This window comes from Anabrus simplex, chromosome 5 (genome assembly GCF_040414725.1).
Source record: "Anabrus simplex isolate iqAnaSimp1 chromosome 5, ASM4041472v1, whole genome shotgun sequence".
NCBI classification, from domain to species: Eukaryota; Metazoa; Arthropoda; class Insecta; order Orthoptera; family Tettigoniidae; genus Anabrus; species Anabrus simplex.
The window spans coordinates 275689733-275716464 of NC_090269.1; the positions used below are offsets into that span (position 1 = coordinate 275689733).

General features: G+C 38.2%; 1 protein-coding gene across 1 annotated transcript in view; it reads right to left on the reverse strand.

The window, feature by feature from the left end:
- Positions 1–26732, reverse strand: part of unc-13-4A (BAI1 associated protein 3) — an 824271-nt gene that overhangs the window by 150365 nt on the left and 647174 nt on the right. Inside the window, exon 16 of the mRNA XM_067148123.2 lies at positions 17581–17735. Coding sequence (XP_067004224.1) covers positions 17581–17735 — 155 coding nt within the window. The remainder of the gene's footprint in view (positions 1–17580; positions 17736–26732) is intronic.

Here is a 26732-nt window from a genome sequence, read left to right on the forward strand (position 1 = left end):
GTTTGCAGATGACATAGTGATATGGGGAGATAATGAAACAGAAGTGCAAAAACTAGTAGATGTATGGAATCAAGAGATAGGAAAATTTGGGATGAAAGTAAGCACAGAGAAAAGTAAAACAATAGTGATGACAAGGGAAAGGAAGGATGGAAGGAAGGAAGGAAGGAAGGAAGGAAGGAAGGAAGGAAGGAAGGAAGGAAGGAAGGAAGAGGAAAGTTAAAACTGAATGGTAAAATTCTGGAAGTTTCAAGTATTTGGGGAGTGGGATCACAGAAGATAGAAATATAACGGAGGAAATTGGGAAAAGAATACAAGCAAACAGCTTCTGCCAGAGTGTAAGGGGGTATTTTGTAAAACCAAGATGTCCCAAAGAAATGTAAGAAAGTATTAAATACAATCTATTATGAACCCATATTAACCTATGCAGCTGGATCGTGGACTACAACGAAACGAGAGGAGAGTGGAATTCAGGCAGTGGAGATGAAATTCCTAAGAGGTATCGAGGGCAAGACCAGAAAGGATAGAATTAGAAATGAAGAGATAAGGAAAAGGATAGGAATCTTGAAACTTCAAGACAGGACAGAAACAACACAGCTAAAGTAGTGTGGGCATATGATGAGAATGGGAGGAGAGAGAGTGCCAAAAATAGCTTTTCCAGAGAAGTTAACAGGAAAGAGACCACAAGGAAAACCCCAAAAGAGGTGGACAGATTCAATGTGGGAGTGCACAGAGAAGAGGGGAGGAAAGCCAGAAGATGTACTTAAAATAGGAGAAGAGTTGTGGAGAGACAGGCAGCGATGGAGGTCCTTGATTCATAACCCAACCTGGGAAACTGGAAACGGGAAATGAAGATGATGATACGCTTTCTGATATATATATAAATGATAGGATTAAAGAACTGGAATAACAGATAAGGCTACTGCAGATGATGTTATACTGTAGAGAGTAGTAAATGAGTTGCAGGATTGTGAGTGGCTGTAGGGCCAAGTAGAAAATGTGAGATGCACAGCAGACATGGTAAGATGGTAAACAGGATGAAAAGTCAGGGTGTGAGTTTCACCTGGAAGAAAAGTCCTCTCAGTTTTAATTCTGTTGATGGGGTGATAGTACCTCATGATAAACACTGTCAGTACGTAGGTGTTAATATAAGGAATGATCTTCATTGGAGTAACACTATTAACGAGGTTGTTAAGAATGGTTACAGATGTCTTCACATGGTTATAAGTTATGAGAGTGTTTGGGGATTGTTGTAAGGATGTAAAGGAGAGGCCATATAAGTCACTGGTAAGACCCCAATTGAACTATAGTTCTAGTGTCTGGGACCCATACCAGCCCTAAATGCAAATCACTGACGACTGATGATATTCTTATCAACATGATGATTGTGAATAGCACTGAAGTGTTGCCTTAGCTATTTACAAGACCAAGAATTAGAAGAAATACTCTTAGAAAAACCTGGTCTTAGCCTAGTTTGTGGCCCTCTTCATGTTATATCAAATAGCATATTATATCAAACTCCATTACAATCAAAGAAACTTCAGTAAAATTTATAAATTCTAGAGAAGTAATGCACTATAATGTATATATCATCTTTAAGAAAAAGGAAGGTAAACAAATGATAGAAAATCTGCCTCCTGGGTGATGGCCCAAAATGCAGATCACTGGTGATTGTTTGATGATAATTTGATCAACTGTGTTGTCACAGTTCGTTACCATTATAGAAGAAGTCAGCAGTTGTCTCACTTACAGAAATATGATCAGACTTGCTTCTGCGTGTAGATGTCTCATTTACAACAATACGATCAGATGTATTTCTATGTTCTACCACAGCTTCATACTGCTCAATTTACTAACTTTCATTCATAGTACACATAGGAGCTTTTATTATGTGCTGACGCAGTTCATTGCCTCAGTTTGTTAGATATCACTGTTAGATCATTACTACTTTAATTATTTCCATATGGCGCTGTGACATATCATATTGAATTTGACAAGATATGTGCTCTTTTTTTTTTAGGCAAGAGGCCTCAGTAAATTTGGAGCCTTTGTAATCGTTACACCGAGTGAAGTGGGGGTGGGAGTAATCAGCTAGTATTAAATATACTTACTACTAGAAAGGCTCAATATCCATAAGTTATATGCTATAGTGGTACTGAACTATAGCTGACAATGGAGTATGCATCAGGAGTATGTGACTCTTTTAATGCACATATCCAAAATGTAATCGTTGCTTAGATTGTTTTGGAACCATTCATTATGTTAGTAATAAATGTTTTAAATAGATTTTCAGTGAATATATTTCAACCTCTCTAGATAATAATAATAATAATAATAATAATAATAATAATAATAATAATAATAATAATAATAATAATAATAATAATAATAATAATAATAATAATAATAATAATAATCATAATAATAATAATAATAATAATAATAATTGTACCGGGCGGTACACCTCCACGCCGCTAATTCAAATATTGCGCCAGTTGAAACCTCTCTACAGGAGAAACTCTGAACTTTAAAATCTGTATTAAATCAAAGGTTTCACGGAAGATGTCTCTACTGTAAATTTTGAAGTGTTTTGAACTATGTCTATTTCGATTTGTATTTGTTTGCTCTGTAGCAAGAAGTGTGGACATTCTCTTCTAGATGGCACTACTTAAGAACTATAATCGTGCACCCTAGTGCGAAGTGAAGGAACTGTTTTTTTGAAGAAATTAGGTATTTATAAGTTTGTTCTTTGTTAAATTTCTTTCATTCATTTTTTTGGGTTGGCAGTATAACCCTTCTCTTTCTGCCAGTTTTGAATTTGACCAATGAGTAATTTCTGTAATTAATTTTCCACCAATCCTAGATGTCTTCTTCAGTTTTGACTTGTAATCTTTAGCCGACCAATAAAAGTTTATGGGCGGGTTGTTATCATTCATGAAAGGTCTCGAATGTTCCACAAGGGTATATAAACTGCTGATTTTCTTGTCTCCGGGCCACTTCAGTAACATCTTTTGCAGTGTGTGAACATATATAGCAGGGGGCGGGAAGCGCCTCTTTCTCCAAGCAGCAGTTCATCCACAAGGTAATGGCCGTTTAAAAACTTTATTTCTGGTTAGCTCAGCAGTTTAACCCTCGGGGCAGGTTCGAAACTTTTCTCACGTAACCTATCTTTAAAAAGTAATAGACATTTGGTAAAATTTCGTCTCTTTAACTACAAATTGGGATAGAGAGTGCCTAACCCTCTCGAGCTCCCACTCATATTGTTTTTAGGTGACTACGTTGTCATAACCGTTTTTCTTCTCTTCGTAATGTAATAAAGTTTTCTTATCGTGTCACCTCCATAATATGGGATTAGCCCCTGTTTAACTGGCCGAGTGCCACCTAGGTTTTAAGAAGTTTCATGTAGGAGTGCAAGATACACCTCCAGTCAAGTTGGTTTGTTGGGCCATTTAATTAACCCAGTGTTTGTTTTCTTCATGTGAAGGCCCTGTAGGTTGGGTACAAGATACCCCCGTTTCACTGTATGTATGCCTTAAGGGCAGTTAGGAATGGAGGTTGTTGTAGCCTTTGGTAGGCTTGTAAAATTGAGAGCGGGTCTGCTCTTTTCCTCTTAACTTGGTAATTAGGAGCAAATGCTCCCCGTACTTAGAGGTTTTTCTGCCCTTTAGCTATTGTGGTGGTGAGCTTGGGGCTCAGAAATTAATCTTGGGGCTCTGTAAATTCTTAAATTGTTAACCTGCTACTTGGTACCTGTTACATCTTTGTTATTTGTTGTCATTTGTTGATTTTGAAAAGAAAATATAACCTTTGTTAAAGTTTTAAATTAACTTTAATTTCGTAAGTTGAGACCTATTCCCGCCTGCACCTTCTTTCACCTCTAACTACTGTGACCTTATCGGTCATGTACATATTTATTTATTAATTATTTGGCAGTGAAAAACCTTTGTAAAGCTCCCTCGTACTTGTTACAAAAAGTTGCATTTGGTTGCACATGCTTACACAACCTTTGTAACCTGCTAAACACCACTCCGTCTTAACTAAAAGGATACACAGATAGAGAGAGAGGGAAGAAAATCTCAAGCCAGAAAAATCGATAATGATACCGTCACCCGTTAAAAAAATGGCCGAACACGATGTTGCCAGCTCATGAATCGCATTATTGTGATGAGATTTCGAGACATGCATAATATTTAATATGGGAAACCTCTGGATGTTATATGATTTAATTATAGACATCTGCCAAAATTCTAATTCTTTATAATATATTAACGTGTGGAAGAATACGTAATCGTTGCATTATATAACAAGCTAAGCGTCCCTTGTACGCAGCACCTTCATGGAAGACATTGTTGGGGCATTATTTTGATAATTAATTTTGAATAAATGGCCGAACATTTCAGGGTCCGCACATAACCAGACTACTTAAGAATCTGAGTCACACGTTTGAGTGTATTACCGATGTCATACGACACGTGGAACTATTAATTAAAAAAAAGTAGTGGGGATTATCCACTGTCTCTTGCATGGAAGGGGGAAAGTTTATAAAAGGAACCGCGATGATGACAACAGTATCCACTTCACGCGAAGGATCCAAAGCAGAACCACGGTTTGATGGTGTTCTGATCTATTTAGTGTTTCAGACTGTAAATGTACAGTTTATATCTTCGAGAATATTGTAATTGTTTACAAATAATAGTATTTAAAAACAGGTTGAAGTTATGTGATCGCAGGAACGGTATAATTGTAACTTTTTAAGTGATGCAACAAGTATTAATTTCATTATAGTGCTATTAATTGTATTTTTTGTGTTAAAGTGACGCAACAAGTCTTAATCTCATAAAAACTGTTATAAGTGTAGAAGATAACCATTGGAATATGAACGTGCTCAGCGGGAGTAGCAACGGACGTGAACCCGTGACCAACGTCAACACCATGGAAGCTTGAAAGGAAAGAATAAGGGTCTTACCCGGGACCCGAACCTTGGATTGTTACGACATGATGATAAGTACTAAAATGAAATAATTTTTTAATAAATGCGCGGTTATTCATTATGCAGATCACGTAAATTAGGTTAGACATGTAAATTGCATGTATTTTTTTTAATTAGAAAGAGAACTTGTGAGTGGTCTTCATATTCATTTATGTTCATTTCATGGAATTTATAGTCTACTCCATGGGCTTAAATATATATATAATTAACGTAATGCATGTATTTGACGTGATGATAAAATATTAGTTAGTTTGAGAGTGCTTAGATTAGGTAAATGTAATAGATAGTGGATTTGTTTTTGGCACTGAGCCGAGCCGTAATTTTGTATAATTTATTTACGTGATATCCGAGCTTATTATGATAATGCATGGTGATTATGCTTGTAAAAATGGATTATCGACTGTTAACATTAGGATAGCAAGGCACTCTTATTTTCATGTAATTCGCATGATGATATATTTGTAGATGGCTGTATTAATTATATGCGTAACTTGTGACATGCCTAGACATCGAACAGACGCCTTCCTATTGAGATTAGCGTTTTCCTTTAATGTCGAATAATTTCCCTTTCTGAATATGAGAATATCCTTATGGATATGTTTAAAATCCATATTTGATTGTATTGATTTGATTTTAAAATGTAGGAAAAACCTAGGCTGTATTCTGTAATCGGATGGAATCGAAGCTGGTCATTCTGAGTTGGTGGATGTGAATATGAGACAATGAACAGTGGATTGATATTGTATTATATAATTGTGGCAGGACAGTGAATTTATAAGCCAGTGGAGCTTTGGAAATATGATATGAGAGTATATAATGAAATAAGATTATTTAACAAATATGTGTTCCAAGGGAAACGATTTGCTTTCACCTTGAGATGTTGAAAGGATATTTCTGCCACACCGAGCCATTATTAGCCGGGCTTTGACGTCCAGAGATTTACGATGAGGGGAGAGTGAAGAAGGTTTGTCCCTTTTAAAGGATTACCGTATGCTGTATTGTTCGAGCTATTCCATTTAGAATGAAGGCCGTGCGACACCGATTATTGTTTAAAGGGTTCTTTGACTTTTTTATGTATGATCTTATAATAATATTTAACTAACTGGAACGCCAGTATTATCATTTATTTGTTGACCATATGATTAATTAAGAAAGGCAGTTTTTTTAGTCCCGTTTGTCGATGCTATCTTGGATATCATTGGTTCGAGTTCTGAGGCAACCATGGATTTTTGTTGTCACATTTTTTTTATATACAGCCAATTGCATGTGTATATTGTTATTGTTTATTTTCATACTGTGTACATATTTTTTTAATACATTCTTTTAGTCGTGTTTCACACTTTATGTGGATAAAAAATCGAGTTTTATTTTCGTAATTTTTGTCATTGGATTCATTGGGATGTGGGTTTGATTTCTGGACCCGACATCAGTCATTTTATTTTGATTAGGATTATATCGACTAGCATTCATTTATTCTTTGTTTATTTTTGTAATATAATTAATTTAGCTAGGTGACCACTTCAAGTTATCTTCAATTTATTTTGTTGTATAAAAAATTGTTTCTTCTGATAGTGAAGAAAGTTCGTAATGATAACCGTCGCATTTATAAGGATATTTCTGATTTTTTTTTATTTTGAAAAGTATGTTATACAAATTATGATGTAATATTTATCATCATGTCGGGAAGAAGATAGAAGTAAAGGAGAAATACATTTTTTTTGACACTTTACAATTTATATTTAGTCCGTTGGACATTGCATATTCAACATTGATATGCTATAAATATTCAGGATCAACCTTTAATTAATTTGATTTATCAAGGCTCAATAAATAGGTATTTAAATTTTTGTCTGCCTGTCATTTTGCCGAATAACATTGTATCCCAGGTTTCCTTCCGTTCATTTATGCCTTTAAGCTAGTTATGTGTTATTTTCTTTGATCTTCTGCCGCGAACGTACCATGGCCTTGGGAGGTCGGTGGTTTGATTCTTTGGAACGGAAGGGTGCAGTTGACCCTTGCACGGTCGGAAGAGCATTTGCTCACCCATCATTCTGAATTTTTTTTGTTCCGTCCTGATGAGGTGGCATTTGACTCTAGACTAAAAAGGTCCCTTTCCATCAGGCGCTTTGGCGTATGGTGCTATATGGCGGTATCCCGAATTTTTTGGGATTATCATGCAGTCATTTGGTTCTATGCGGCAAATGGCGTGGGGTGGAAAGGTTGCACTACCACAGATAACTCCGTAACAAGTGGTAGCAGAGCGTGGTTGAATGGGTCTCAATTTAGCCCATTTTGATGGCTAAACATTGTTTTCGTTTCGAACTCTAACAATTTTCTCAGTTGCTGGAATTTTTTTTATTTTTCTAAAAGTTTTCTGCCATCATGTCCGGCTCTCGCGACGTCCTCCATCCCGGCTATTTGCGCAAGGAGGAATTGATCTATGAATTAATGATCAGGAATGTTCAATCTGGAGGCACGGTTGCGATAGACACCAATAAGTTAAAAGATTCCCTTGATTTGCCTATTACCATCCCGACTTTGGGAGAAAGAGAGATAGATGACGCTCTCTCCACGATCACTGATAATGCTACTGAGCTAGCATTTGTAGTTAGTTTTTTTGAAGTAAGTGATCCATCTCCTAATCAACTCAAAAGAGTACAGGCCAGATTGTACCACTTTTATAATAGGGTATGTGATCTATTTTCCTTGAAGTTAAATGACCTTCAGGGTAAGGAAGCTAGTGCTGTTGCTGAAAACCTGTCTAAAATGTCTAGTAAAGTTAGCCATTTGTTATCTGGATCTGCTATTCCAAAAACCGACCAGCCTATGGTTGTAAACATCGTAAGTGGGGAGGATTCCTCTAAAGAGGAAGGAGGTAGTACTGGGGAGGTTACCCAATGAACATCTGCCCCATTAGAAACTGTGTCCGATCGTCGCACGTCCATTCCACCCTTCATGTTAAATAATGCTCCTTCTGAATCTGTTTCTCCGCCACTTAGGCCCCTTCCTACTACGTCCCCGGGTTTCAGCAGTTTGCCCCATCTGTTAGCAATGTTGCTCAGAGGTATTTCTAAGTTTTCTGTTAACTCTACCAGTGACGTAATTTCATTCTTAAGGTTTTTAGTTGAGTTTCAGGATCATGCCCTGGTTTTTTCTCTTTCTCCGTGTCAAATTTTGCAGATCATTTATCCCTATGCAATTGGTGTTCTCTCAGACAAGATAGTTAGGGCAATTGCTGAACAGTCATCCATAGAAGACTTCCACGCCCATCTGTTAGCTAATTTTATTCCAACTCGAGCTAGGTCATCTCTTATTCAAAAGTACTATTATAGAGTGCAGCGACTTGATGAAAACCTGGCAAACTTCATACAAGACATCAAATTCTACACTAGGGTATTTGCTCTACACTTCCCTGAAGATCAAATTGTACAGGCTATTGTGGAAGGAATTTCACCACCTTACAGATCATACTTGTGTTTTGCGTCGCGTCCACAAACTTTTGCCGAGTTAGAGGCTATGGCTGTCTCAGCCGAAGGAGTTAGATACGCCGATACCTTGCGTGTCGCGAAAGAACCCCTTCCATCCTCTAGTAGTTTTCGGCCTCCACCTCGCTGACCCATCACACCCCGTAAATGTTACGCTTGCGGGTCGCCTGACCATCTTCGCAATAAATGTCCATTGATCAAATCTAGTAGGACAAATAATGGAGTAGGTTCATCCCAAGGCTGCTTTAAATGCGGCGCGTTTTCACATATTGCCAAGAACTGCCCTAATGCTAGCAGCACTCCCTCCTGCTCAACTTCGGGTGCAACTTCCACCAACAATCAAAAATGACTAGTGGCTTCGGCTGAGTCGGCTATCCCATCTTCCCGAGGCTCAGCCCCAAGTAAACATGTCGAAATTTCAGGGAAAACTCAGTCTTCAAATTTATCTTTTGAAGGTCCCAAAGAATGTCTTAGGATTGCGGCGGATACCCCTGCACCTGTTCCATTTCTCAAAATTGAATTGAATAATGAGCCCGTAACAGCTCTATTAGATTCGGACAGTGTTTGTTCCATTATTTCGGCTGAGTGGTATTCCAAATTGAAATCTGTTTGTAAACTTCCTGACTATTGCTCATCTTCGGTTCAATATGTTTCGGCTAATTCTTCTCCATTAGAAATTTTAGGCTCCTTAAATGCCAAAATTCGTATTTCTAAATTTACTTGGAAAGTTAAATTGTTTGTGGCAAAGCACTTGTCTTGCCCCATTATACTGGGAGCCGACTTCATGTCCCATACTGGTCTAGTGCTCGATCTTTAGAGCAAGTCGTGCACATTTAAATTTGCTTCTAATTGTAAAATCCCTTTACTTAAATGTAGTTCTGTGTCATGCTCATCTGTTTCGCCTACCCAGGATGAGATGTTGTTAGATCTTAGACATCTTCCTGAGGAGCAGGCTGATAGTATTCGTAAGTTGTGTCAGTCATTTCCAGAGGTGTTTTCTGATAATCTTGGTGTTACTGACCTTATCGAATACAAGATTGAGGTTACGGATTCGATTCCTGTCCGTTTTCCACCTTATAGGCTATCTCCACCTAAAATGAAGGGTTTGAAGGAGATCATTGATCAGATGTTGAAGGATGGCATTATTCGGCCCTCTAAGTCGGCGTATTCATCGCCTATTTTCCTTGTTCCGAAACCGCAAGGTGGCTTCAGGCCTGTGATTGATTATAGGGCTCTCAATCGGAAGGTGGTGTTACAATCTGTGCCCCTTCCAGACCTTCACTCTTGTTTTTCATGGTTTCGTAAGGCCAAGTTCTTTACCATCTTAGATCTTAACCAGGCTTATAATAAGATACCGTTAGCAGAGGAATCTAAACACCTGACTGCTTTCGCCACTGATTGGAATTTGTATGAATACAACCGCGTGCCTTTCGGGCTTCCCACGGGAGCAACTGTGCTTACGAGACTGCTAGATAGGGTCTTCTCCGACATCAAGTTTGAGTACTTGTACCACTATCTTGATGATGTCGTCGTTTTTTCGGAGACCTTCGAAGAACACCTAGATCATCTGAGAGAAGTTCTAAATCGCCTTCATAAGGCTGGGTTAACTGTGAAGTTGTCCAAGGTCACCTTCGGTAAGCCTTCCATGTCATTCCTAGGACATATTGTGTCGCCCGATGGAGTCGCAGTCGATCACTCTAGAACACAGGCCATCCGTGATTTCAAGCCTCCCAAGGACATCAAAGGTATTGCCAGGTTCATTGGTATGGTGAATTTCTTCAGGAAATTTATTCCTAACTTCGCTAATAGAGCGGCGCCCTTGAACCTCCTTCGTAGGAAAGGCATAAAATTCGAGTGGGGGCCTTCGCAACAAGCCGCTTTTGAAGACCTGAAATTAGCTCTCTGTAATGCCCCTGTCCTTGCTATGCCAGATTTCTCGAAGAAATTCATCATCCCAACCGATGCGTCGTCGTCGGCGGTGGCAGCAGTCCTTCTTCAAGAGACTGAACTAGGGAGGCGACCCATCGCCTACGCATGTAGGACACTTTCGGCTCAAGAAGCCAAGTATTCCATCTATGAACTCGAGGGTTTGGCTGTCTTGTTTGCGCTAGAAAAGTTCCGCCTTTATCTGGAACATGTCAAGTTCGACTTGGAGACTGATAACCAAGCCTTAAGCTGGGTCTTAGGTAGGCCGCGTCGTACTGGTCGTATAGCCCGGTGGGCCATCCGAATTTCTGCCTTCCAATTTGACGTTAGGCATATCAGAGGTACTGAAAATGTTGTGGCAGATGGACTAAGCCGCATGTTTTCCAATGATGTAGAGACCCATGAACTGGATGATAGTTCTTCACCTCCCGAGTCCATGCTACCTGAGGTTAATGCCATTCTAACCGATGCTCCCATGTTGTTTAGGGATCTTGAGAAATATCAACGCAAAGATCCGACGCTGGCCCCTATCATGGAAACCCTTTCTTCTGGGGAACATGTTGTCCCTTATGTGCTGAGGAATGGTGTTTTATGTTGCCCGTCGAGGCATGATAATAAGATGAAGGTGGTGGTTCCAGCCGTTCTTAAGCCCATGATCTTCAAGTACTATCATGAGACCCCATTAGGGGGGCATTTAGGTATCTTCAAAACCCGTGAAAAGATCCGGGAGATGTTCGTTTGGAAAGGTATGGACGGTGAAATTCGTGAACTAGTAAAAGCTTGTAAATCTTGCTTGCTTAGTAAACCCACCATGTCCACCAAGGTAGGCCTATTGTCTTCTCATCAAGCATCGCGCCCAATGGAACGTCTGTATATCGACTACGTCGGGCCCTTCCCCCAGTCAAAGGGGAATGCCAACAAGTTCATCCTTGTGTGTGTAGATGGCTTCACTAGATTTTCATGGTTATTTCCGACTAAGCTGGCTACCGCTCAGTCCACCATTTCCTGTTTAAATTCTATCTTTGCTTCTTTTGGTCCTTGTCAATATACAGTATCCGACAATGCTAAAGCTTTCACTTCCAATCTTTTTCGTAAATTCTGTTTTGATCTGTCCATCTCTCATGTAACTACTTCTGCTTACTGTCCTCAACCTTCTCTTGCTGAACGGGTCAATCGTAACTTGAGGTCGGCTCTTAATGCCTATCATGATGATGATCGTTCTAGGTGGGACACATCCCTGCATTGGTTAGCTTTTGCTTTGAATTCGGCGGTTCATGAATCTCATAAGTTTACTCCAGCTTCCTTGATGTTCAAGTTTGTTCCCAACACGCCGCTCTCTAACCTTTGGTCTCTTAGTTATATTCTACCTGAGACAATAGATCCGGAGAACATTAAAGATCTTTGGCAGAAGGCTAAGGCCAATCTTAAAGTGTCTCATGAAAAGGTCAGGGAAAGATATTATCATGGACGGAGACCCACCAATTTGAAGGTAGGCGACCAAGTAATGGTCAAGAATTTTGTTCCCGCGGGCAAGCTTGCCCCCAGATTTCATGGGCCGTGTATCATTCTCAATTTCCTCACACCCGTTACTTTATTATTAAGCAATCCAACCACCGAGAGGATATGTAGGGTTCACCTGTCGCAGGTGAAACCTGTGTAATTTCCGCGCTAACTTAGCTGGTTTTTATTTTTTACCTTTTGAAAGAAATCTGAAGGTTATATTTTGGGTTTCATGTTGAGGCCTTCTGCCCTTTGAATCATGTTCTTTGTATTTAAATATTCATTGTACAACCTCCCCCGTCAGTTGAACTGCTGTCCTGTCCACCTAGGCCATTGCCAAGCTCCCGTCTCCTGCTCAAACACACCAGTGGCTAATTAAAATGAAATAAAAACTTCCACGCCGCTAGCCCCTCAGCCTCACCACAAAGACTGTACCCTAAAATCATTATGGTCCAACAAAATTCTGCCGCCGAGATCTTAATGTTTCAGTGCCCCCGCAACCGTGCGGCGCCGTACCGCCACTGTGGTGGAGTACGGGCCCGCTCTACTCCAGTGAGGTCAACCAGTGTACGGCGAGCCGGAGCCCTCCTCCGGCCAAGGCTGATGTGCGGCGCACCACCTGCAAACTGCCTGCAGACTGTAAACAATTGTCGCGTGTGCGGCGTGCTTCACCACCACTACCCCTCTCATAGTAACGGGAGAGGTGTATCTCAGGGTACTTGAGGGTTCCGAGCGGCCTCCTCTGGACACTAGCAGCGGCGACTGGTCTGGCCGTCAAACTTAATCAGCAACTAATGCACTTATTCAGCTACATGGACATTCCATATCCACAATTACGATGTTTTTGGATTCAACATCAACATCTGGTGGACTTAAAAAAAAAAAAAAATATATTCATCCAAGAATTCAAGTTTTCCTTTGGAATTCAACTACTACAACCATAGAGACCTTTCATCAAAAGCTACTACTAAGAAATTCCAAAACTGGATTTTATTTAATCCCACTTATATCAAATAACTTGTGAGACCTTCGACTACTGCAAAATTAGATTTCTCTCTTCTAAATTCCGCAACTCATCAGCAAAACTTGGACATTTTTGTAACAAATTTTGTTTTCTACTGTGTCACCCCTTGGAAGGACTTTCGGTGGGGGAGGCCTGTACCGGGTGGTACACCTCCACGCCGCTAATTCAAATATTGCGCCAGTTGAAACCTCTCTACAGGAGAAAATCTGAACTTTAAAATCTGTATTAAATCAAAGGTTTCACGGAAGATGTCTCTACTGTAAATTTTGGAGTGTTTTGAACTATGTCTATTTCGATTTGTATTTGTTTGCTCTGTAGCAAGAAGTGTGGACATTCTCTTCTAGATGGCACTACTTAAGAACTATAATCGTGCACTCTAGTGCGAAGTGAAGAAACTGATTTTTTTTGAAGAAATTAGGTATTTATAAGTTTGTTCTTTGTTAAATTTCTTTCATTCATTTTTTGGGTTGGCAGTATAACCCTTCTCTTTCCGCCAGTTTTGAATTTGACCAATGAGTAATTTCTGTAATTAATTTTCCACCAATCCTAGATGTCTTCTTCAGTTTTGACTTGTAATCTTTAGCCGATCAATAAAAGTTTATGGGCGGGTTGTTATCATTCATGAAGGGTCTCGAATGTTCCACAAGGGTATATAAACTGCTGATTTTCTTGTCTCCGGGCCACTTCAGTAACATCTTTCGCAGTGTGTGAACATATATAGCAGGGGGCGGGAAGCGCCTCTTTCTCCAAGCAGCAGTTCATCCACAAGGTAACGGCCGTTTAAAAACTTTATTTCTGGTTAGCTCAGCAGTTTAACCCTCGGGGCAGGTTCGAAACTTTTCTCACGTAACCTATCTTTAAAAAGTAATAGACATTTGGTAAAATTTCGTCTCTTTAACTACAAATTGGGATAGAGAGTGCCTAACCCTCTCGAGCTCCCACTCATATTGTTTTTAGGTGACTACGTTGTCATAACCGTTTTTCTTCTCTTCGTAATGTAATAAAGTTTTCTTATCGTGTCACCTCCATAATATGGGATTAGCCCCTGTTTAACTGGCCGAGTGCCACTTAGGTTTTAAGAAATTTCATGTAGGAGTGCAAGATACGCCTCCAGTCAAGTTGGTTTGTTGGGCCATTTAATTAACCCAGTGTTTGTTTTCTTCATGTGAAGACCCTGTAGGTTGGGTACAAGATACCCCCGTTTCACTGTATGTGTGCCTTAAGGGCAGTTAGGAATGAAGGTTGTTGTAGCCTTTGGTAGGCTTGTAAAATTGAGAGCGGGTCTGCTCTTTTCCTCTTAACTTGGTAATTAGGAGCAAATGCTTCTCGTACTTAGGGGTTTGTCTGCCCTTTAGCTATTGTGGTGGTGAGCTTGGAGCTCATAAATTAATCTTGGGGCTCTGTAAATTCTTAAATTGTTAACCTGCTACTTGGTACCTGTTACATCTTTGTTATTTGTTGTCATTTGTTGATTTTGAAAAGAAAATATAACCTTTGTTAAAGTTTTAAATTAACTTTAATTTCGTAAGTTGAGACCTATTCCCGCCTGCACCTTCTTTCACCTCTAACTACCACGGATAACTCTGTAACAATAATAATAATAATAATAATAATAATAATAATAATAATAATAATAATAATAATAATAATAATAATAATAATAATAATAATTGTACCGGAGGTACACCCACTCTGTGCATTTAAAGTGAGCGCCTTTTAGAAAGGCCATCTGTATCGTGTACTTCAAGTTGTGTAATGGAAGAAGTTTGAACGTTTATCGTCAGATGTCTACTGTCAATTTATGTGCTCCCTCCGGTGGGAAGATGATCAATTAATTTTCAAAGAAATTTGTATTTTCAAAGAAATTTGTATTTTCAAAGTTTTCAGAACTGAAATGTCGTAAATTCCTTTTGTGTTCTTATGTACTAGCACTGCTATCCCTTCCTTCTTCTTCTAAATTTTCGACCAATAAGGAATTTTGTACATTTATTTAATCAACCAATAGTATTTGGGGGTGTGTGCAGGGCTTTGGCCCAGAGAATTCTGGAACCTTCCTCTCCGCTATAAAACCTGGTGGCTTTTGGGTCACATTGTCTTTCGATCGCTCCAATCAAGAAGTAGAGTGTGTTCGTAGAGGAGGAAGGGGGGTATCCTTGCCCATCCCTGGAAGGACCACCAGCTCAAGGTATTGGCAGACATCTTGTAATCATGTAATAGCCTCAGTAAGCTAGTTTGAGGGGAAGGTTTCAACATTTTCTTTGTAATGTAAACTTAAATTTTTCTATGTAAATTTTTAAAGTCTAAAGACCTTAGTCTAACTTAAGGAATAAAGATCGTGAACCCTCTTTTAATTCCTATTCAGCTTGGTATTGGGGTGACTATGATTTCATACACTTTAAAATTTATCTTTTCCTTTTTGTAATTTAAAATTTTTTCTACATTTAGTCACCTCCGCAGTATAGGCTTATCCTCTGTAACTTTGGGCCATAAGCCCAGATAGGATTTTAAGAATTTTCAAGTGAATTACGAAGGTGTGCAAGCGTTTGCCTCCTAACATTTTGATTTATGGCCAATAACTTTAACCTTTTCTTTTTCACTACGGCCATGTAGAATGGGCACTTATTGCCTCTGTTAAAGTTAACTATTCTTTATTAATACCCTAATTAAACGTAACTTAGAGTGTTGAGTGAGTAAGACAGTAGAATATCTTATTTCACCTAATGTAAAAATTAAACTGTGCCTTTGAGAGGCTGGAATCTTATGAATTTTGGAGAGTAGTCTCCTATTAATTGTGTGGACCAAAGAGGCACTTTTGAAGCCTTGTAAATTTTGGAGCTCATTCTCCTAACTTGCAATTGATTGGAACAGTAGTGCTCATGGTAATAGTATAACGTTGAGCTACCTAACTCATCTCTTTAAAAAATCATTATCTTTATTGTACCTAAGTTTCAAGTAACTTTGTTATAAGAGCTGAAAAGCTCCCCTTCTATTCATCCAACTGTTATGTGTTATTGTTTAACAAGTTTGAAAATCTAAAAAGAAGAAACAAAAAATAAAAAAATAAAGGAAAATTAAAATTTTTCATTTTAGAGTTTAAAATTAAGATTTGATCTCTTCTCTGTCCACCCATTCATGACCGCACCTTCTTACACCTCTATGCTCCACAGTATTTCTGTATCAATAATAATAATAATAATAATAATAATAATAATAATAATAATAATAATAATAGTAATAATAATAATAATAATAATAATAATAATAATAATAATAATAATAATACCGAGTGAGTTGGCTGTGCGGTTAGGGTCGTGCAGTTTGCATTTGGAAGATAGTGGGTTAGAATCCCTCTGTTGAGAGTCCTGAATATGGTTTTCCATGGTTTCCCCATTTTCACACCAGGCAAATGCTGGGACTGCACCTTAATTAAGTCCATGGCCGCTACCTTTCCAATCCTACCTCTTGCCCACCTTTCGGCTGCCGAAAAATTTTGATGTGTTAGTGCAACATTAAACTAGTAGCAAAATAATGAAAACATACATCTTTACTATAGCCTTCGAGTGTTCAGTCTGCACTCCTCTGTGAATTTACTAAACGCCTCCATGATCCTCTATTTGTAACTAGTTCTAGTTCTAGTTTCCTATCTTCCATTCTAGTTCTGTGGCCTCGTTTAATTCCACACCTCTTATTTTTCCATAATTAGAAACAGAGTCCACCTATCATCATCATCATCATCATCATCTTGGTCTCCTTTACTTCTCTTACCCTCCATGACAAAGTCCATTATTTTCCTAGGTACTGATCCCACCACTGAAGCCATTTTATGCATACCACTTTGTACATCAAATTCATTCTTAACTTAGTCTTTATTTCCTCGAACCAATTTCCCTTCTATTACTGGTCTCATCTGTTTGTACCAGTGATTATTCTGCCTCTTTCATGTCTGTTCCTTCTAATTTATGATTAAGGCAAAGTTAGTCTGAAAACAGACCGGTGTAAAGAGTTTCATCTGGGAACTGACTTCTTTCTCATAAAATACTGTTGATTGCAACTGTGAGTTCACTGCATTGATTCAATGTGCAGATTATTTTATACAATACTGGTATAAATCTTGTAGGCCAAGTTGACCAGACTAGTACCTGCACATTGATTTGATCTCTCTCACTACATACTAGCATCCTCTTTCCACCAATGGGACTCAAACTGTCTCAGCATGAGGTCAGACCATAGAGATTTGATGCCTTGATGATCATAGCCATCAGGTGGGCTTTACTCAAAATTGAATCAGCAGTACAAGAAATACATGGTTATCAAGAAAGGTGGAAAAACCATGTTCAAAGAATAGATACAGTAAGATTTCCCAGAGAAAATTTGAAGTACTACTCTAAAGGAACAAGTTCTATTGAGAGTCCAACAAGTTGTTTGTGAGAGTATGCTTTATCAGATCGTTTAGTGATTAGGTCTAATACATGAATAGCTAATGTTGATGATTGTGATAATATTACTTTATGAACAGTAATACCACTTCCTGATACTGTGATGGAAAAAAAAAATGGAAGATTCAGGCTTAAGTTCAAGGACTGCCCAGTATTTTCAGATCACCTTAATTTCTTAATTTCTAATATCCAGTTATGAATGTATATTTTTTAAATACCTACTTTACAAGTTCTTGCATGGCCAAGTACAGTTCAAATATGGATGTAGCCACTTCTGTACCAGGTGGTAAGGCCAGATCTTCATTAATAGCTCCTATTTCTACAGACTGGATTTGTGCACAGAGGGCTGCAACTTGTGGTCCTAAATCACTGTGAACCTGGCATGAAAAAGATAAAAATGTATGAGTGCTGATATAACAGGTAAAAGAAAAAAGAATGAAAAATGCAAGTAAGAAATAAATGCATGAAAATGGGCTCAAAAACACTTCTCTGAACAGGATCATTATGAAATAGTGTCATGATTTATTTCCAACTCCTTGACAGCTATAACATTTCATTATACAATGAGATGCAGACTGATATTTTGTTCATCAGAAAATTAATCTTAAATATTGCTTCTCCTAATGTTTTATTGCATGTGGCATTTCTCATCCTATTTACTCTTTGTTCATTATTCTGTACCTTTGGAGTCAATGGAACACAAAGCCATCACCTGCAAATGCTTATTTCAAAAGCCTTCGGCCATTATACCATTATGCTAGAAAGTGCCTGGATTACTCAAATATTCCAACATTCACTGTTCAGGATTAAAGTTTTATTTACATTTCTTAAGAGAGCTCTTCTTTCAGTAGATTCTCTGTTCAGACATAGGGATAATTACTAATACAAAAGATGGATGAAGAACATGAATACTGTCCATTATATTTAAATGAGGACCTACTTCAGTTCCAGTCAGACTGATTTAGAGTAGCAAGCACTATACTACAGGCAGCTATTAACAACATACATAGAGGGTTGATTTCAATAATGTCTTACCAAAAACATTTGCTAATATCAAGGCTTTATATGATACTGCATTAAGAATTAGGATAGTACCATATTTGATCACACAGAAAACATACATTTTTCCCTAAAATTCAAACTGAAATATTAGGGTCCACACAATAAGTGGGTATATTCTTGAATTTCATTGTTTAATAGTATATCATATGATATAGCCCATGCCTGCCCTGTCTGGGATAGTTTGATGCATGCCAAACAGGGGGATGTAGCTCTCAATGAAACCTGTAGAATTATAAAAAGCTGCTTGAAATCCACTCCTATTGAATGGCTTTACCACCTCGCAGGAATAACACCACTTCCTATTCTCAGAGAAATAGCTGCCACTAATGAAAGAAAGAAAGAAAGAAAAAAAGAAAGAAAGTGGAACAGGAAAGAAACCATCTCTTGCATGCGTATGAACCACATCCGCAACAATTGAAATCAAGGAAGAGCTTCCTTAGCACATCAAAGGAACTTACAACCACCACAGGAAAAGCTAGGCTACAACAATGGAAGACTAAGACCTACGTCCCCACTGGCTGGAGAATAATTGGATGGTGTTATGCATCAATTGACCAAGCGCCAAAATGGATTTGTTTAGATTATTGCACCATCTGGTAGTTTTTTTTTTTTTTTTTTTTTTTTTTTTTGTGTGGCTATTTCTAGCCGAGTGCAGCCCTTTTAAGGCAGACCCTCCGATGAGGGTGGGCGGCATCTGCCATGTGTAGGTAACTGCGTGTTATTGTGGTGGAGGATAGTGTTATGTGTGGTGTGTGAGTTGCAGGGATGTTGGGGACAGCACAAACACCCAGCCCCCGGGCCATTGGAATTAACCAATGAAGGTTAAAATCCCGGCCCGGCCGGGAATCGAACCCGGGACCCTCTGAACCGAAGGCCAGTACGCTGAGCATTCAGCCAACGAGTCGGACATCTGGTAGTTAAAGGTGTAAACTTTATATAGGTTATTGTTCAGACTTTTATTTTCAATATGATTTCGTGGGAAATGAATTTTGACCATACGCCAACCTCTCTATCATTAAACTGAAGTTTTGCATCAAGTGACCAACCACCATTTCTGAGTCTGAATTATGCATCAAATGACCACATGACAAGCGTGCAGTTGCTTGGTCATGTGATGCTAAATGTAAATTCCCGCACAGGTTTTCTTCCCTGCAGCATACCCCCAGAACCTAAAATTGTCCGATATGAAAAAATCGAATTGGATGACAAACAGGAAATGTTTTGTTTTGACCTTGAAAAAACACTGCCAATGCCCCATATTCCCACATATGTGTATTTTTACAAGCGTTAGTTGTGGTTATATAACTTAGGGATTCATAGTGGGAATGATAATAAAGTTATTGTTATGTCTGGTTGGAAGGAGAAGCAGGACGAGGGGCTCAGGAGGTTGATTCTGCTTATACAAGCATCTCTTGGAAAACGTGCACAAAGCCAAAGAAGTCATATTGTGGTCAGATTCTTGCGGAGGCCAGAATCGTAATATAAAGATTGTTCTACTTCTGAAAACAGTTTTGGAACAACACCCTACCATTGAAAAGATTACACAAATATTTCTATATCCAGGCCATAGCTTCCTCCCTAACGACAGTGACTTTGGAGATATAGAACGTGCTTTCAAATTTCAGCAGCGCCTCTATACCGCCGAAGACTACATAAATGTAATGAAGATGTGCCGAAAGAAGAACCCGCTTATTGTGCGCAGAATGACCAGACCGGATTTTCATAGTACAGTTCATCTGGAAAAGCACATTGTAAACAGGAAGACAGGCACAAACAGTGAGAAGGTAAACTGGCTGCATGTGTGAGAAATAGAATAATAATAATGTTATTTGCTTTACGTCCCACTAACTACTTTTTTTGGTTTTTGGAGATGCTGAGGTGCCGGAATTTTGTCCCACAGTAGTTCTTTAACGTGCCAGTAAATCTATCGACACGAGGCTGACGTATTTGAGCACCCTCAAATACCACCGGACTGAGCCAGGATCGAACCTGCCAAGTTCAGGTCAGAAGGCCAGCGCCTCAACCGTCTGAGCCACTCAGCCTGGCGTGAGAAATAGAGTTGAAGAAAGATAAACCTTTCAGCAATTTCTTAAAAATACATTTTGATGCAGAACGCACTGTTGAAGTGGACATTAAGAAATCTACAGTTGGTCGCGGCTACAGAATGAAAATGTATCAGCTCTAATTGGTTTGTTCACTCTGTTATGGTCCAATGGAAAACCAGTTTCAGAAGCGAAACTGAACAACCTGCGCTCTCTCATGGAGCTAATTCCCAATGATGCTAAGCCTTTCTATTAGGGTTTGTTTAGTGATCTTGGAATAGACGATGATATAGATGGGTTTGATTGTGTAAATATGGATTTTGAACTCGAAAATTCTTAAAATCCTGCATTATATTACACTTCGAGAAACTGTATGTTTATGATGCCTTAATACTATGATCTATCAGCATAATTCCTATATCATTGTCTATTCTAAAATTCTGTGTCGATGCGACGTAATGCAACTAGCAAAAGAATATTTATATATTCTAAACTTCATGTTCTTTCTATGTCATGTTGTATGCTGTTATGAAAGCGATTCCAACTGAGGTGCTCACACGGCCCTGGCTGGCCCCGGCAGCAGCCCCGGTGCAGTGCTGTAGCACCGTTGAGGTGGTGGGAGAAGGAGGGGAAGTGGCAGAGGCAGAACCACAGGTCATCAAGTCAGCGCGCAGCTTATGAAAACAATATTATTTACGACAATTCTGTGAACACATAAACACACAATTTATTCTGTACCTACATTGCATTTGCCTTAATGTACATTTAGCGTTTAAGTCGATTGTTGACATCGTTTTGCGGCAACTAACTTACCAATATTGGGTACAATCAGTTTGGCAGTAGAAATTCTAATTACAGTCTCTAACTCAGCATCAGACAGAGAAATCCTAGTTCTCCATTCATTTAAATTCAGAACTGAAAACATCTCTTTGCATACATACATTGTACCGAACATTGACATAAATTTTAAGGCAAGTGCTTGAAGTCTAGGAAATTCTTGTGGATGAACACCTTTGTAAAAGGAAATCAAATCACTGCTGTAGTGGTAGTACCTGTCCTTTATTATTGCGTCACACTGTAGTTTTATTGGCTCTTTTTTGGGAAATATGATGATGATTTTTCAAAACGCGCTGAAAATGGGGTCATACATATTTCAAATTGAGGTGCCATATCATTCATTTCTTTGAATTGGGCACTGAATTCAGAGTGCAAAGTCTGTAACAACGTTTGATAGTCTCCAAGATTTACATAAGTAGACAAATGTAATGATTTTTATGAAGGAAAATTGTCAAAATTTCTGGCTTCAAGCTGACTTTTCAATAACAAACCCTGCATTTTGAAAGCCTTAATTTTATCACACATGGTACTAATCAATTTGTTTCTCCCATGCAATGAAATGTTTAAATCATTCAAATAAGACGTTATGCCTGCCAAGGAAGCGAGGTCAGCTACCCATTGTTTATTCCACAAAGTTGGTTGTGGATAACCTTTCATCTCCATGAATAGAGCAATTTCTTCAATTAACCAGCGCACAATACAATAAAAGGGAGTGTCGCTACATTCTGCCTCGAGATCTTTTAAAATTTCTTTGAACTGCCGATGGTTCAAACATTGCTTTCTGCAGAAATTTACACATTTTGATACAGTATTCATAACAGATTTAAAGTTGCAAAAGTTCTTTGCGCATAATAGTTTTTGATGTAAAACACAATGTACTGGTACCGATAATATTGGAGGTGTAACCCAGCATCGCACACCTTCATTTTGATGAGGCCTGTAAAACCTTGCCCACCTGACGACTTCGCTGATGCTCCGTCAGTAGTGACACTAGACAGATTTCCGAGTGATAAGCCCATATCGTTCATTGCTTCTTCAACAGCTGCAAATATATTTGCACCGGTGGTAGTATCTTTGAGGGGAATGATGTCCAGTAATTCCTCAGTCATAGTGAAATCTTTTTCGACACCCCTGACAAAAACAGATAGCTGTGCCATGTCACTTTTTTCAGTAGTTTCATTGAGAAAAATCGAGTACTTCTGGAAAATGCCGCATTTGTTCTGCAATTGCTATTTCTAGTCGGCACCAAGTTCCTGTACGCGATGAGAGGTCGTTTTTCTTTTTGACAAGCTTATCGCCTCAAAGTGGGCCACAGCATGTGAACATAATATTTCCGAGCACTCTATTAAACATTCTTTTACAAATTCACCATCAGTAAAGGGTCGCCCACTTTTTGCAAGTTTCAGAGCAACAATAGCCCATAACTCGCTCGAACTGCGCCTTCTAAAGTGTTGGGTTCAAGTATCTGTAGAACAGGGAGATAAAATAATTATCTTTGTGTTTTCTTAGCAGCACATCTAAGTCTAATTCTAAACAGTTCTTAATAATACAAACCCCAGAACGAAAACAAATCCCCTAAATTGGATTTAAAACAATTCCTAATGAGTAAGTTATTACTTATCTCTGAAGAACTTGGCAATTCTGATTTTAACTTAGCATTTCTTTTGGTTCTTGCTGCGCCAACAATGTCATCATAGGTTAAAACATGTTTATTGTGGTAGTGTAGTCAAACAGTTGAAGACTTTACGTGTAAAATTACATGACAAATTAAACATTAAGCTTTGCCTTCGGTATTGAGAACAAAATCTGAATCCACCCACAAAGGATTAAACAAAATTTTTAATGAAGGTGAAACCAACTGCTCTGCTGTCTGTTCTATCGAACTGATTCCACTGACAATGACACACACAAGAGAATGAGAATGAATGTACTGTGGGGAAGGAGTGCAATGGTGCTGCTGAGTGTAGTGCTGGTGCGCCCCAGCACTAAGTGCTCGAGTTGGAAAGGCCTGCTGTTATGTATAATTTAATCCTGTATTTAAATAAGCAATAAAATTAGTTAACAAGTACCATATTTTGTACTGCACTGAATTTTTAAAAGTCAAAACAATCACTAACTGACAATTTTATTTGTTGGTCAAGTGATGCAAAACAAAAAACGAATGTAACCGCAGTAAAGCATCAAGTGACCAGGCAACATTATCTCAGATTACAATGATATACTTCAAATATCCCTAAATTGAATACATTAAGAAAAAATTTATGGTTTTATCTTTATTTTGGTATATAATATATCACATTTAACAGGAAATATGAATTAATACAAGGGATTTTGTGTTTGTGTCAATATCTCAAAATCTACTTTTGGCGCTTGGTCAAGTGATGCATAACACCATCCAATTTTGGAAACTTTATCTCCTGGCCATGATGAGAAATGGCTGACTTGAAAGTCCCTGAATAGATTGAGATCTGGAGTGGGTAGATCAAAGGTTAATTTAGCAAGATTCTCCTGATGAATTACTCTGATGAAAATGATATTCAGTGGAGAAGTCCAGACTGTACAACATTTGCTGCAATGCCAACTGTGTGCAGCCTCCTGTACTCAAGAAGACCTTCATTACTCCACAGTAAATGCACTAGAAGTAGCCAAGTTTTGATCACAAAGAATATAATATTTGAAATGTGCCTTATATGTTTCTGAAATAATAATAATAATAATAATAATAATAATAATAATAATAATAATAATAATAATAATAATAATAATAATAATAATAATAATAATAATAATAATAATAATAATAATAATAATAATAATAATAATAATAATAATAATAATAATAATAATAATAATAATAATAATAATAATAATAATAATAATAATAATAATAATAATAATTCCTATTTCTTGTGATAGTTATTTCATCCAATTATGAAATTACAGCATACTTAAGGAAATTTCAAAGTAAACTGTATTTTTAACTTAAATTGCTATATAGGATGAGATAAATAATTAAAACAAAGTAGGCAATAATATTTAATTAATACATATGACCCCAACCAACATGCCTTGAGTAGGACATTAAAATTACAAAAATACTAATCGTAAAACTAACTAGGCCTATGGCAGCAGTACCATATCTCAATGCAACTACTGTATGGAATGAAAGATGTTCTGATTAAATATAATCACTGTCACAGATATTTACACTAAGTCATATACCAGTGAATCTGAAGTTTATTGTGCATATGGTTGTACTGCTAAAAATAAATACCATACCGGTACCAGAAATTTAAAAATCTGTTTACTGCACTTGACAATTCTCTGTACTGCAGAAGCTGAAAATATTTTTAAAATTTCTAACTAAAATGCTTACCTTATTCATTATTGATGCTTTCAGTTTCAGAAATGTAAACAGAGAGAAATTGGCTCTAAAACTCTCTTAAGACCAGATATTGTTCTTTGGTTGAGTTTAACTGCCTCTCAACTTTAATTTTTTAAAGTTTTTATTTACAGTTTGGTTTACGTCACACTGACTCAGATAGGTCTTACGGCAATGAGGGGAGAGGAAAGGGCTAGGAGTGAGAAGACAGCAGCCATGGCCTTAGTTGAGATACTAGCCTAATATTTGCCTGGTATGAAAATGGGAAACCATGGAAAACCATCTTCGTGGCTGCCGACAACAGGGTTTGAACCCGCTATCTCCCGAATGCAAGCTCACAGCTGTGCACCCCTAACAGCATGGCCAACTCGCTCGGTACTCCACTTTAATATTGGTAATAAGGCATTAGGTTATAAGGGTATTTTTCCTGACATTGAATACTAAAATGTGACATAATAATAATAATCAACATTAAGGCCAGTGAAATAGCAGTGCTTAAGAAGCTGAAAAATGGCCTTGTTTCAAGGTTTGGTACTTGTTCCTTTATATTCAGCTTGAATAGATCCAGAATAGAAGAGACAAAATCAACAAAGTTTGGACATGAATGACTGAGAAATACTGTAGTAACAAGAAATGAACAAGAGGGACACCAATAAAACTCACTAAAAATGTAACTGTGAGTAAGTTTGTAAACAGGAATAGCTCAGCATGTCCGATCAAACTTGACCTGCAAGCAGCTTTCAACACTGTGCTAAGGCATCAGCTGTGGAAAGCAATGAAGAGAGCTGGAATATCTGTAGAACTACTGGATGTAATAAAAACTGTTTGTGAAGGAATGTTTGGGTAGTTGTCAGACTGGTTGGTGGGCTTTTCCAAGATATACTGGTACCACTGGAAAAGGATATCAAACAGGGAGACATTTTCATCTTTCCTCTTTATTGTCCTGATAGACTAAGATACTAAAACAGTGTAAGATGAGGACTGTGCGATGCAAGGTGGGATACTTGAGAATAAAGACAGTACATCCAGTCCCTTGTGTATGCTGATGACATCATCCTTATTGCAAGAAATCAGGAAGTTCTGTAGTTAGCAGTTGGTTGAGCAGGTAAATGCCACTAGAGATCATAAGAAGAGGTAGAAAAGAGCTAGGAGCTGGTAGTATCAAAACATGAGCTAAATGAACATTTAGATATCCAGTGGGATTGAAAGAGTTTTGAATGAGTTATCACATTTGAAAACCTTGGAACAACAATCATGTCAGATGGAAAAGTAGAAGCAGAATTGGGCCACCAAGTTCAGAAGGCAATTCAAGAGTTGGCCAGCTTAGTAGGACAATAACTGGAAAGAGGGAGACCAAGAAATAAAAATGAGAATATTTAAAACTGTCTTAAAAGACCAAAGATAAGAATATATAAAACTATATTTCAACCAACACTATTATATGGCACAGAGGGTCTAACCCACTTGGAGAAACATAAGAGCCAACTACAGGGGAATGAAATGAAGTACTTGTGGAGAGTGACTGGGTAAACAAAGAGGTACTGTATCAGGAACACCAGCATATGAACTAGGGATGGAACAAATGGTTACTTTCCAGTATCATGTTCCAGTGTATCAATTACACTGTAATACTGGATTGGTGTATTAGGATATAACGCAACATTGTACAATACGCAAGTCAACTTTTATGAAGAACAGTCGTTATACCTGCTGCTTCTTGCAGCCCCTAGCCGCAACTTAGTAAGTAAGTAAAATAGCAGTACTATATCATCATCTTGCATTATTCAGTCGCACTGTCCCTTTCACCTGCTCGTCATGGTTCATGGTGTAGGTTACTGTAGTCATGTCCTAGTTCATGACCCATGAGCAATGGCTGAGTGGCCTAGCAAGTGGTCCTGAGAGTCAGAATACCAGTTACTATGGTATGGGAGTGGGCATCTTGGACATATTCTGAGTCATGGCCCTCCTTGTGCTCAGGTGGCTAGGACTATGTAATCCACCAGTGGTCCCTAACCTGTTAGAGGAGACATCATCACTGTGACTATGTGCAA